The following is a 12,195-nucleotide window of genomic DNA, read 5'->3' on the forward strand; positions in this document are numbered from 1 at the left end:
AACACAAACCAACATGTCTCAGAAGGTCACAATAACACACCTATCCGATCTAACACCACCCTCCCAAGAACGGACCTGGCTCACAGCCCCGCACCCAACCCTCCCAATAGTCGCAACCTGCAGCTCAGACAAGACCATCCGAGTCTATTCCCTCACAAACTTTACTCTCCTCTCCACAATTACGGGTGGCCACAAGCGCTCCGTTCGCACAGCAGCATGGAAGCCACACATGACGGGGGGAGTCCGTCCTCGCGACAGGCAGCTTTGACGCAACAGTCGGCATCTGGCGGCGGTGGGATAGTTACGGACAGGAAAATGGTGCTGGGATGGGGATGAGCAGTGACGATAAACAGATTCCTACCGATACTTTGACAGCAGCGTCCAACGGTACTGGCACCGACACCGCAGACCGCGAAGAAGACGAAGAAGAATGGCGGTTCGCAGTCCTCCTCGACGGCCACGATAGCGAAGTCAAGTCCGTGTCATGGTCTGCGTCGGGGATGCTGCTGGCGACATGCTCACGCGACAAGTCAATTTGGATCTGGGAGGATCTCGACGACGGCGATAACAACTTCGAGACCGTTGCTGTGATGCAGGAGCACGGCGGCGATGTGAAGTGTGTTTCGTGGCATCCGTCAGAGGAGTGTCTTGCTAGTGGGAGCTACGACGATACCATCCGGCTGTGGCGAGAGGATCTGGACGATTGGGGCCAGGTAGCATGTATCAAGGGACATGGTGGGACAGTTTGGTTTTTGGATTGGGAAGGGGAAGAAACAGAGGGAAATTGGAGCGGGCCAATTGCCGACTCCGTTTCCGAGTCTGAACTGAGTGCTTTGCAAGCTCAGTGGCGTTCCCAGAGAGCGCTTTCCGGCCCGCGCCTCCTCTCCTGCTCGGATGACCGCACCGTGCGCGTGTGGCGGCGCCAGCCGAAGGACTCGCAGCAGACGGGGGCGCTTTCTTCTGCGATGACGGGGATCCCAAGTATCATTCGACCTACCGGGACGGATGAGGTTTGGGAGGAGGATGCTGTGCTCCCGCGTGCGCATGAACTACCTGTTTATGCTGTTGCGTGGAGTAAGCGGACTGGGCTTGTTGCTTCGACTGGTGCGGATGGACGGATTGCGCTCTATGAGGAGCGGTTTGTTACGCGGGAGCAGGAGCAGGAGCAGGAGCAGCAGGCTGACTCGGACGCTATGGATACTACATCTGGTGATGTACTGCGGACGGAGTGGGTTCTTGTCGGCGTTCAGGATGGAGCACATGGGATTTACGAGATTAATCATGTTGCTTGGGCGAAGAGGGCGGATCGGAGGTCTGGGGGTGAGGAGGAGGTCCTTGTTTCGACGGCCGATGATGGAAGTGTCAAGGTTTGGACTGTGACGCGGTGATTTTTTGGAATTGGCATGTATTGGGTCTGAATAGCTCATAGACAAAAGGCCTGATGTATTTAGAGGCCAGACGAAGGAAGAATATATAATCAATATGTCACCTAGGCACTATGGTAAAGCACAGAGCTGCAAAGATGATACCACAGGCAACAGCTAGAGACCATAGTAAGATTCCTCCATTGATAAGACAGCGGGATTTGGCTGTAGGCCGATCATACTTCTCAAGGCAGAGGTACCATAACATAGAATCGTTCCAAATAGAAGGGATGTCGCCTTATAAGAGATACCAGAATGAAAATCATATTGGAAAGAGATCAAGACCCCAGAACACCATCTACTTTATACAGATGCCAAAAGTCGTTTCAAAAACTGCAAAACCCCCTTTCAGAAAACCTTCCAAAGACATCACTTGTTATGAAGATTGGCGGCTTTCACCAGTTTCCGGATGCGAGATAATATGATCATCGTCATCACTAGCTTCGCCAACAGCATAATCCTCCCGCTCAACGCCAGGAGAGTGAAGCTGGTCGAGCTCAGCCTCATCGAAATCACCAGCCTCAACATCACGGCCTGAATGCTTGTTCTGGAATCTGCTGAGAACGGATGTACTGTCCGACATGTCATTATTCGAGACGCCCTTGTAGCCCCGGCGAGTACGACGACTGCGCCAGATGAAAAAGCCCCAAGCGATTACACCGATAATCACAATAACGAGGACAGCCTCGCCGGACTTGGTATACGCGTGCATTTCAGTCTGCTTCAGCCTCTCCTTCTCACTCTGCTCGGCAGCAGTGCTGTTGGCCTGTCCGCCGACAGCAGTCTGGGGCAACTTCTCACCGTCGATACGAGAATCAGAAGGCTGGCCGCCGATGCTAGCGATATCGACCTTCATGAAGCGGTCGAGCATGTCGCGACTCTGGCGCGGGTTGTCGAACGGAACCATGTGGCTGGAGTTGTAGAAGAGCACGTAGGTGAGGTTACGGGCGGATTGGTAGATGCCAGCCGGCTCGCCTTCGAAGGACCAGTCGTGGCGCGGGGCCCAGACGCCGGGGGAGGTTTCGAACCCGGTGCCACCCTTCCAATCCATGTTATGGATCAGAGTCTCTGTTCCAATGTGGTTGCAGATGAGGTCTTTGTCGCCACTGAAGAGCAGGACGTTGATGCCCGATTCGATCAGGCCTGGGAGCAGGTGGACGGAGGGGATGGAGTTCTTTGCGGTGAAGGCCAGGTGGACCATACCAGCACACTCTGTCCAGCCGGACTTCTTTGCTGGATTGATATTCAGGGCTTTGACGACGTCCGGGCGCTGGAGATACGGCTCAATGTTTTTCAGGTCGGGGGGCCAGTTCATGCCACAGGATTTGGCCTCGTCCTTGAGACGGACATCGTACATGTTGTAACACTGGTGATTTTCGGTGGTGAGATCGAGGAACTGTTGCAAGACCAGCTCGCACGCGCCTACATCCAGTTTGTTCTTTGCACCGGGGGTCTCCAGCTTCGAGAGACAGACTTCGTTGAGTGTGTTTATGTTGTGGTGGAGGGATGTGCCCGGTTTCGCGAGGCCTTCTCTCTCGATGAACTTAAAGTACGAAGGGTACTGGTCTGCAGGAGAGATCCAACCGTTACCGATCAGCAAACCCTTGAGAGGCCACTTTGTGCCTCCGTTCTCTGTAATGCCCTTGTTGCGATCTTGAATGGCCTTTGCAATATATGGGATGTGCTGGCCGGCGTACGATTCACCAGCAATATATAGCTGTAACACAGTTAGAGATATAATCAATGTTGTAGAGGACAAGGCAAACATACGTCATCGTTGGCATACTTGGGGAATAGTTCAAAGAACTTTTCCAAGAAGATAACGAAGTGAGCGGCCATCTCATCCAGTTCATGGAGATAGCTATTGGTGTTTGCATAGCTGAACCCGGTACCGACCGGGTTATCGACGAAGAGCAGGTTGGCAAACTCATCCCACCGGCCCTCGTTGTACTTCAACGTATGGTCGTCCTGGAGCCGGTAAGGCCCAACTTCCATCAATGCACCATCCATGGAGCTACATCCTGGGCCACCATTCAGCCAAATGACAGTGCGCTGTCGGTTCGCGATGTGACGATTCTGGAAATGCCAGAAGAACAGGTTGCCGTTGATGTCGGGGTCGACCTCGATATGTCTAGAATTGCCGCGTTAGGAAAGGACCGCAAATTCGAAAAAGCAATTTCCTAGAGAGACTTACCCAGCATGCATCTTCAAGAAGGGGCCTTCCGGCGCCCCGGGTAACGAGTGCACATAATAATCAGCAGCCGAACTGGCTGACACCAACGGGCTCAACAGCAGTGATAGTGCGGATAATAACATGGCGGCACCGCCCTTCGTAGAAGAAGGGAGGAATGGTATTGAGAGCATTTCAGCAGTCCAGTGTGGGTATCATCAGAATAGAGGTTTAGGTAAATAGTCGAGTAGATGTCCCGGGAGGGACTCGGAAGGCGCAAATCAACAGATCATCGAATTCGGAGGGGTTGGACGGCACTGTATGTATAGAATAGGGAGAGAGAGAGAGTTGAACAAAGAAATAGCAAAATCCAACCTTTTGGGGAAAAAGGAAAGAAAGGAGATCCAACTACTCCGAAGGTGTTCAGTAGAGTAGAAATGACGGAGTTCAAAGGAAGTTGCCGGCTGGCGTGGCCTGTGGAGTAAGGATTGTAATTATACAGGTAATTACAGGTGCATTGGAAGAAATGCACCAGTCACTGCGTGGATAGGAGGTATTTATTGTATTTATTGTATTCTTTGTATTCTTTGTACAATATACACTGTATATTTCCCTAATGATATACTATCTCCTTATAGAGTAACATCTATGGATATGCTCAAATTGACTATTAATTCATTGTATCTTGTTATATATGAATCAAAGGCGAAACTCCCCAATTCTACATAGTAAAACCACTGAAACACGCCCAGCCACTTGCCGACCTTATTTAATTTGGACCTTCAAGTATGTACGTAGTCTTACTTCCAAGGTTGAATCATTTAGAAGAAATCAATAGACTTGTCGGCATCCTTCTTAATAAGATCCACCATCCCCTTTGGAAATTGTTAGCTTCTTGTTTCTCTCTGACAATCCAATACTCTTACATCGGGCATGATAGGCTGCTCATTGGCACCCTTGACATAGCGGAAAGGCATCTCAGTGCGTTCATGCTCATTGATGAGCAATTCTGGGTAGTCGACATATTGAATATCCTCGAGGGGTGCTGGGCAGAATCAGCGTACAGTACATATATCATCTAGACTCTCTTCACACTCACTCTTCTCATGAACGACCAACCGAGTAACACGCACAGCAGTATCCGTAGTCATCTGCTTAGGCCCCAATCGGCGGCCGACATATCCCTTCTTCCTCAATTCCGAGGTGCGATCTACAAAGTCGTCAGTCTCTTGCCGAAGTGCATGAAGAACACAAGTACATACCTCTAGGCGGGTCGTCACCTGCAGACGCAGTTTACAGTCAAAGGGTCAGTCTGAACTCAATCCGTATATATCGTGGGGTAAAAAAGAAAGAAAAGAAAAGAAGAAAAGAAAAGAAAATTCCATACCGAGGATACCACCGAACAAGAAGACCTCAAAGGTATCACCATCCTCGGGACTCAACTCGGTCTGAGCGGAGGGGTCCAACAAGCAGACCTTATCCTTGCGGTCTGCAAAGATCTCCTCGACACTGCGCTGCTCGACCTCGAGACCCTTGGTGGCGGCCAGATCTGCGGGCATCTGCAGCTCGGCGGGCACAGAGCTGAGCAGAAATCTTGCCCCGCGGTCGTGGGATTCACGCGCAATGCAGGCATATTCAAGTGTGGACCACGGGCCCAACTCGGGATCCAGATGTTCGACTACGAAGGTTGGGCGAGTCATGGTGGGTGTTGAGATAGAGACGTCACCGAAGCGGGAAAATTGAAGAAATGAAGAAGTTCAAAGGTTCGGTTCCACTGTGGGCAGGTGACCTTATAGTTGATGTGTTTAACCAATTATACTATTTATATTTAAGACGAGCCTAGGGATGACGATGGGGAAGACCTTGGGATGACTATAGAAGGTTGTTCAATATTAATTTATATGAGCCACTTTACATGTACAACATACCTTGGTAGTAGTACTAATGTGCGATAATTGGATACTATTCAGTAGTACATAGTATTTAAACGATATTTAAAGTAACAGTATCTTTGGATTATAATATATTATAGTGCTATACCATTATAAAATATATATAATATAATATCCTATTTGAATATCCAAATATTACTATAAAGACATACATAGGTAGAATCCCCAGAACGTCATCTACCGCCAATAGTGGCACATCCCCAATTCCTCTCCGGGATTTATTTAATACTTTTTTTGTTAACGGACTTGTTACTATTATCGATTATCGATTATCGATTATCTTATTATTTATTCTATCTGTTTTCTCTTCTCTATTATTCCTATTTATTTTGTCTTTCTCTCATTCTCCCGTCTCACCCGGTCACACACTTCTTTCTCCCCGCCTTATCTTTCCCGCTTCAATTCCCCCTCCTCCAACTTCAACTTCAACTGCAACTTTCTTCGCCCATCATGAATCCTCATCAGCAGAACAAGGTGGACATCAACGTAAGTCCTCTCACTGCTCTAAACTATCATTACTAACAATTCCCCAGTCCCTGAGCCCAGAGGAGCAGCGCCTGCTGCGCCTCTACGGCAAGATGCCCACCAAGAAAGACGTCCTCCAGAACAAGCTCAAGGTAAGCCCAATATCAACCCAACCCTACTCAACACACCATCCTAACACTCCCCTACAGGAACGCAAATACTTCGATTCGGGTGACTACGCCCTCAGCAAAGCCGGTAAAGCCTCCGACGTAGGCGTCACCAACATCGGGTCACGCCACCCAGTGCCGGAGAACATCCCGCACCTAACCTCAACTTCACCGGGTGCCAACAACTCTGCCAACAATGGTAGTGTCAGCTCCCAAGGTGGGCAGCAGATCCCCGGCAGCATCAGCGGACACCCTGGCTCGGTCGGCTTCCCAGGCCGCAGCCCGATCAAGGAGGGGGGTAGCTACCTACACCATGGTACCAGTATCAGTGAGGGTGAGCCAGGCTCTGGTCCAGCTTCTGGATCAGTGCAGGGTGAGAAGGAGCTTAGTGTCAGTCCCCCTCCCCCGAGAGAGGGTGTTCCTATCCGTCGGTAGGCGATGATACAATATCTTGCACTACACTAGGCTGTGGCTGTTCCGAGGATCGTTGCATGCATATCTTTTGAAGGGGGTCTGTGATTTCACTTTCAAAAGCCTGGCGCTATGGGAATTTCTCTGTTTCTTTTTCAATTTCTTTCCAAATGACTTTTGTGATGGGTGCGCTGCAGGACAGGGCGAGAGTGTGAGCAGAGGTTAGTGCTCGGTCATTGATATGGTGTTCTCAACCAGTCAATCACTACTTCGCTCTTCAGTGTCTTGGCTTTTTATTTTTCTCCAATTATCGCCATTTACCATCAAATTATCAATCTGTGGCATCCACGTTCTTCTTCTTCTTTTCTGTTTTACCTAACCTCTGCTCTCCTTGTTCATATCTAGTTCATATGAGACCCTTTGTGATAATTTGTGTCTTTTCCAATTCTCACAATAATTTTCTACGTTATGTCCATGTTCCTATTTGGCTACCATGTTATATGACTTCTCCCGTGTTATACCAATTTGTTAAAGATTATATGACATTATACGTATGTACCTAGGTATACATGGGAGAATTCGTTCCACACAGTTTATCCTACTTTATCAAATCGTTAATTGTTCTCCCTTTTATTCTCTCCTGTGGTGTATTATATGCAAAATCCCCCAGATAGTAGGTGTTACTGCGCTACATAGTTCAGAGGAACTTATCTCTAGATCTAACTAGACCATATATTATGTTAAGAGCAGATACTATCATCCTATTCTTGCATACATATAGAAAGTATCAGCTTCAACTACTGCTATATAGCTGCGTTCTATTGTACTCTATTGGAGCGAGTATGTCAACATGGTTATCTGTCGCGTAAGATCTATGTACTCCGTATGGTATAAGAAGTAAAAAATAGTTAAACTGCTTAGCCTCTTTCTAATGTTTCTAATGCTTCTAGGCCCTAATTAGTTAATTTAGTTAATTAGTTCGTTAAATTAGTTAAATTGGTTAAATTAATATATATATAGCCTAGCCCTGGAGGTAGAAAGTGCTCCGACCGCCAGTCTAGCTGTGAACACACTTGACTTCTTTTTTATTTATTTGAATCCTCTTTTTTGTTTATTTTACTATCTTACTATTTTACTACTTTGTTTATTCGAATTATTTGATCTACTCTACTTGATCTACCTGGTCTATTCTATCGTTATTCCAGTTTCTCCCTACTTAATCCAAGGCTCATCTTGACCCACGTGAAGTCCACCGTCTTGGAAATCGATAAGCTCGAAAAAAAAAAAAGGGAAAACAACTGTGTTTCTTCCCCTCCTTAACTTCTCCCTTTCCCCCAAGCTCTGAACACGAACGGCATCAGATCCTCCCCCATTCCCTCGATCCCCTACCGCAACCACCCCCCTACGGCGGTCCGATGTGGCTCTTTCGAGTCTTTTCGTCGGCCTTGTTCCTCGCCATCACCGTCTCGTCCATCCCACTAGCCTTCGATGTGGGCGGCAAGACATGTGGCCTGGCCTTTTCGCTGTCATTAGCTGCCTTTTACTTCCTGGTCTCACTGCTGAAGGTCACCACCCCTGAACGATCGTGGTTCCGTTCTTCCATCATTACCGTCCTCCGCTTCATACAATGGCCCGTCATCTTGGTCCTTCTGATTTGGTCGCTGAATCGATTCTCGGTTGATGCCGACAGCACAGGGCCGGGATGGGTGGAGCGCACTTTCAGTGGCAAGAGGGCAGAGGATTCCTCTGTTCAGGAATGGCTCTTTGGTCGGGAAGGCCTGGTGGAAACTGTGGCCCTCGGCAACTGGGATAGGCTTCTGAGATGGTCTACCCCGGTCTTCCAGCTGGCAGAGGGATTTTGCAGTTTACTGGTGATTCAAGCCGCTGGGCAAATTACCCGCTGGCTCGTCAACCGAGGTGGTCGTAGCGATAGCTGGATGGTATGTTTTTGATGCCCCCCCATGTCTGTCGCGATAAAAATTAACTCTTGTCTTAGATCGGCCTCTTGGTCTTGTCCGCTACGATCATCTCCAGCTCGGTTTACTTCCTCTGGCGTGTTCTGCAATTCCCCGAAATCTCCAACGTCGATGCCGCCTTGATAGGAGTCTCCGTCACATGCGCCGTCATTCTGTGTGCCTGGGGTATTGGAAGTGGTCGCGGAAACCCGGTCGAAAGCTCTCTCCTCTTCGCCTACATCGTGCTCTGCATCTATCAGATCTTCACGGACTATCAGCCATCGCACCCCGTGGAACAGATACCCTCGCCCTCGCAGGTCGGAGACTTCCCCCCACTGCCTCCAATTATTATGGCGTCGTACACGACCCTGATGCACGCGCTGTCTCTTCTGCCGTCGATTATCCATGCAGCCTTCAACGTCATTACCACCGTCTTCAGCGCTGTCACACCTTCTGTCCTCATCTCGCTCGCCTACCGCCTGCTCGTACTGTATGCATCGACGCGCATCATCCCAGCGGTTCGCGAGTCTGGCGCCCGTGCGCTTTCCCAAGAGGCTTCCATTGACGATACCGACGCAGCAGGCCAGGTGCTAGGCTTCCTGAGCTACTTCGCCCCGAGCATTCTTATCGCTGTCTACACCAGTCTCCTCATGCAGCACTTCGCATCAACATCACAAGCAATGGGTGGCAGCGGTGAATGGTGGAGCACCCAAGGCAACGGTGGTGGTAACCCATGGCGGTGGATCAATCTTGCTTGCACAATATCCCTATACGCGGTCGAGCTATGGCTGGGAGAAACCAACGATCTCGACAACGGAGTAGCGGGCCATTGGAAAACCGATTGAATGACGAGTTGCCAGAGTCAACGACTGCTAAGTCAATATGCCTACGCTTTCCTTTTTATCAATTGCTCCAGCAACAGCGCGGCAGGAATCCGAAGGTCAATCGAATCGGCCTTCTTGCCTCCTTCGCTGTGGTATATTACTGCATGAGCCGAGTCGGCTACAAGCCTACCCCATGACCTATCTCGCAGCATCCTTGACAACGAAAATGCCACTCAGCGGCGGTTCGGGATTCACCGATGACCTTCCCCCTTTGCTACAGCGACGATAGCGCAAGTCCTTCAGGGTTGTTTCAACCACCTTGACGCCATATATCACCGGTCTGACTTCTGACTGGACTTCGTTTCACGTCACTTCTTCCCTGCTCTTCCTTGCTTCCTCGCCAAGCATACCTTTCTCGATTTCTATATGGGGGTATTTGGTTGTCTCCTTCTCGAGACAAGCAGCACTCCGTTCAATATGCCACACCCCTTTTCATGACTCGACGATACCAGATAAACCTGTTGCTTTTTCTTCTTTTTCCTCTCTGTGTCTTCCGTATCCACCCTGAATTACCACTGTTTATCCAGTTCGACACTTATACCCTCTGCTGTCCACGCTCAACCTTCTTATTCACAACTTCCTGGTTTCTCTTTCGCTCCCCCTCTACCGAATCTTGCTCCATCCACACACACACGTACGCGCGCACGCACACACAGTCCGAGTCAAACCATTACTTGTACATAGGTTACCGGGTTCTTTCTTCACTTGTATTTCTTGCCAGGCGCTGGGTGGGGTTTAATAGATATTCGATTTTTTTTTCTAGATTCGATTCGAGTGTTACAGAGCTGCGCAGGTATAGTCTTATAGGAGATCATTGATTCCTTCGATCTTCCATGGGATATTTTGGGCTGGTCGGGTCAACACATCCCCGTTTCTTCTAGCCTGGAGCTTTTGTCAAATTTGTTCCAGTTTTAGCCCATTAGAGAATAGCAGGTAATGTTGAAACCGTTCATTTTTTCAGTTTTCCGCTCTATAGTCCGTGAGAATCTCGACTATTCTCTTCTGGCCATTCCTATCAAATCCAAGCTTTCTATTTATTTAAACTGTAGTTCTGTCCAAGAGAATCTTACAGCTCTGATATAGATCTCGTACATCGAGAGCTCATAGTCACATGCTAGCTTCCAGCCCTACTCTCAAGCCCTGATAACCCGATATGGAAGCGCAGATAAGAAATCCAGCCAGCCAGAGCGCAGCAATTAATACGTGAAGACCTTTAGACGCATTCCCTTCCATTTTGAATGTTCAGATTCAATAACTACTTCAAAATGGCTGAAAACGTAGCAAAGAAGCTCAAGACCTCGTCCCCCTTGATCGGGACACACAAGTGAGTGCGATGTTACTGCATTACTGCTCATCTAGCTCCATCTGCTCACGTACTGACTTAAAACAGCGGCCACTTCCACGCCGACGAGGCCCTGGCCGTCTACCTCCTCCGCCTGCTCCCCACATACGCCTCTTCCCCGCTCATTCGCACGCGCGATCCAGCCGAGTTGGAGAAATGCCACACCGTCGTCGACGTGGGCGGCGTATACGACCCCGCCATCCACCGGTATGACCACCACCAGCGGACCTTCTCAACGACCTTCCCGCAGCGCGCCACCAAGCTCTCCTCTGCCGGCCTGGTGTACATGCACTTCGGTAAGGCAATCATCGCCCAGAAGCTGTCCCTGCCCGTGGAGCACGCCGATGTAGACCTGCTGTACGAGAAGCTGTACACGGACTTTATCGAAGCGATTGACGCCAACGACAACGGAATTTCCGCCTACGACCAGGCCGCACTTACCGCAGCTGGAATTGAGAAGCGCTTCAAGAACGGCGGCATCACTCTCGCCTCCATGGTCGGCGACATGAACAACCCAGACCCCACCAGCCCGCCTGGCGAGCCCCAGGACGAGGACAGCCTCTTCGGACGCGCCAGCACGCTCATTGGCAACGCGTTTGCGCGCAAGATGCACCACGCCTGCACGTCCTGGTTGCCCGCCCGCACGACCGTCGGCTCCGCTTACGCCTCGCGCAAGGACGTCCACCCCTCCGGCCGCATTATTGTCCTCCCGCAGGGCGGCGTGCCCTGGAAGGAGCACCTGTACAACTTTGAGGCTGAGGCTTCAGGAACCAAGGAGATTGACCCCGCCGTGCAGGCGTACTATGTTCTCTACCCCGAGAACGCTACTGAGGGAGCCAAGTGGCGTGTGCAGTGTGTTTCCGTCTCCGAGAGCAGCTTTGAGTCTCGTAAGCCTCTGCCTGAGGCGTGGCGCGGTGTCCGCGACCAGGACCTTGATGGGGTCATGGCTGCGGAGGCCGAGAAGAATGGCCAGAGCAAGATCCCCGAGGGCGCGGTCTTTGTTCACGCTAGCGGGTTCATCGGTGGCCACAAGACAAGAGAGGGTGCTATGGCTATGGCTGAGCGCAGCCTTGAGCTATAGATTTTTGGTGACTTGATAAATAAAGACTAAAAAAGAAAAGGTTGCATTTTTGATGAAATGTTCTATATTATGACGTCCAAAGGAAATCTATGATCTATTTTGACATGACCTTTTCTTCCTTTGCAAAATCTGGGTCTTCAGACATGTTTTTTAAATAATCAATTTGGTCTTGCATGAAACGCAAATGCCTGCCAGAGAAACGCCCAGCAAGACTCTTCGGGGCTTTTCTACTCGGGTGCCTAAGATACAGTAGACCAGTCTTGGATGTATCTGTCGTATCAAATTCGGACTGCCAATTGAGCCCGATTGTTGTTTCTCAATGGCAGATGAGCGAGAAGCCTTGG

General features: G+C 49.8%; 6 protein-coding genes across 6 annotated transcripts; 4 read left to right on the forward strand and 2 right to left on the reverse strand.

The window, feature by feature from the left end:
• Window positions 1-13: 13 nt before the first annotated feature.
• On the forward strand, window positions 14-1,388 carry cia1 (iron-sulfur cluster assembly protein CIA1; the record flags this gene model as incomplete). The annotated part of the gene is made up of 2 exons (XM_057286925.1): window positions 14-202; window positions 243-1,388. 2 exons carry the CDS (start codon window positions 14-16, stop codon window positions 1,386-1,388), a joined length of 1,335 nt encoding a protein of 444 aa, XP_057153008.1.
• A 412-nt stretch (window positions 1,389-1,800) lies between these two features.
• kexA (serine-type carboxypeptidase kexA) lies at window positions 1,801-3,788 on the reverse strand (the record flags this gene model as incomplete). The annotated part of the gene is made up of 3 exons (XM_057286926.1): window positions 1,801-3,141; window positions 3,195-3,555; window positions 3,619-3,788. The coding sequence occupies 3 exons, from the start codon at window positions 3,786-3,788 to the stop codon at window positions 1,801-1,803; spliced, it is 1,872 nt and encodes a 623-aa protein (XP_057153009.1).
• Window positions 3,789-4,415: 627 nt separating this feature from the next.
• Window positions 4,416-5,294, reverse strand: N7519_000148 (SAM-dependent methyltransferase; the record flags this gene model as incomplete). Its single annotated transcript, XM_057286927.1, has 5 exons — window positions 4,416-4,469; window positions 4,521-4,639; window positions 4,694-4,804; window positions 4,857-4,874; window positions 4,982-5,294. 5 exons carry the CDS (start codon window positions 5,292-5,294, stop codon window positions 4,416-4,418), a joined length of 615 nt encoding a protein of 204 aa, XP_057153010.1.
• A 702-nt stretch (window positions 5,295-5,996) lies between these two features.
• On the forward strand, window positions 5,997-6,613 carry N7519_000149 (endosulfine family protein; the record flags this gene model as incomplete). Its single annotated transcript, XM_057286928.1, has 3 exons — window positions 5,997-6,032; window positions 6,080-6,163; window positions 6,221-6,613. The coding sequence occupies 3 exons, from the start codon at window positions 5,997-5,999 to the stop codon at window positions 6,611-6,613; spliced, it is 513 nt and encodes a 170-aa protein (XP_057153011.1).
• Window positions 6,614-8,004: 1,391 nt separating this feature from the next.
• N7519_000150 (ICE2 family protein) lies at window positions 8,005-9,389 on the forward strand (the record flags this gene model as incomplete). The annotated part of the gene is made up of 2 exons (XM_057286929.1): window positions 8,005-8,529; window positions 8,586-9,389. 2 exons carry the CDS (start codon window positions 8,005-8,007, stop codon window positions 9,387-9,389), a joined length of 1,329 nt encoding a protein of 442 aa, XP_057153012.1.
• A 1,304-nt stretch (window positions 9,390-10,693) lies between these two features.
• Window positions 10,694-11,851, forward strand: N7519_000151 (MYG1 family protein; the record flags this gene model as incomplete). Its single annotated transcript, XM_057286930.1, has 2 exons — window positions 10,694-10,752; window positions 10,819-11,851. 2 exons carry the CDS (start codon window positions 10,694-10,696, stop codon window positions 11,849-11,851), a joined length of 1,092 nt encoding a protein of 363 aa, XP_057153013.1.
• Between the last annotated feature and the right edge of the window lie 344 nt (window positions 11,852-12,195).

The sequence above is a fragment of the Penicillium mononematosum genome, assembly GCF_028829835.1.
Source record: "Penicillium mononematosum strain IBT 11891 chromosome Unknown utg000001l:1.0-4488741.0:1.0-4491989.0, whole genome shotgun sequence".
In the NCBI taxonomy this organism is placed as follows: domain Eukaryota; kingdom Fungi; phylum Ascomycota; class Eurotiomycetes; order Eurotiales; family Aspergillaceae; genus Penicillium; species Penicillium mononematosum.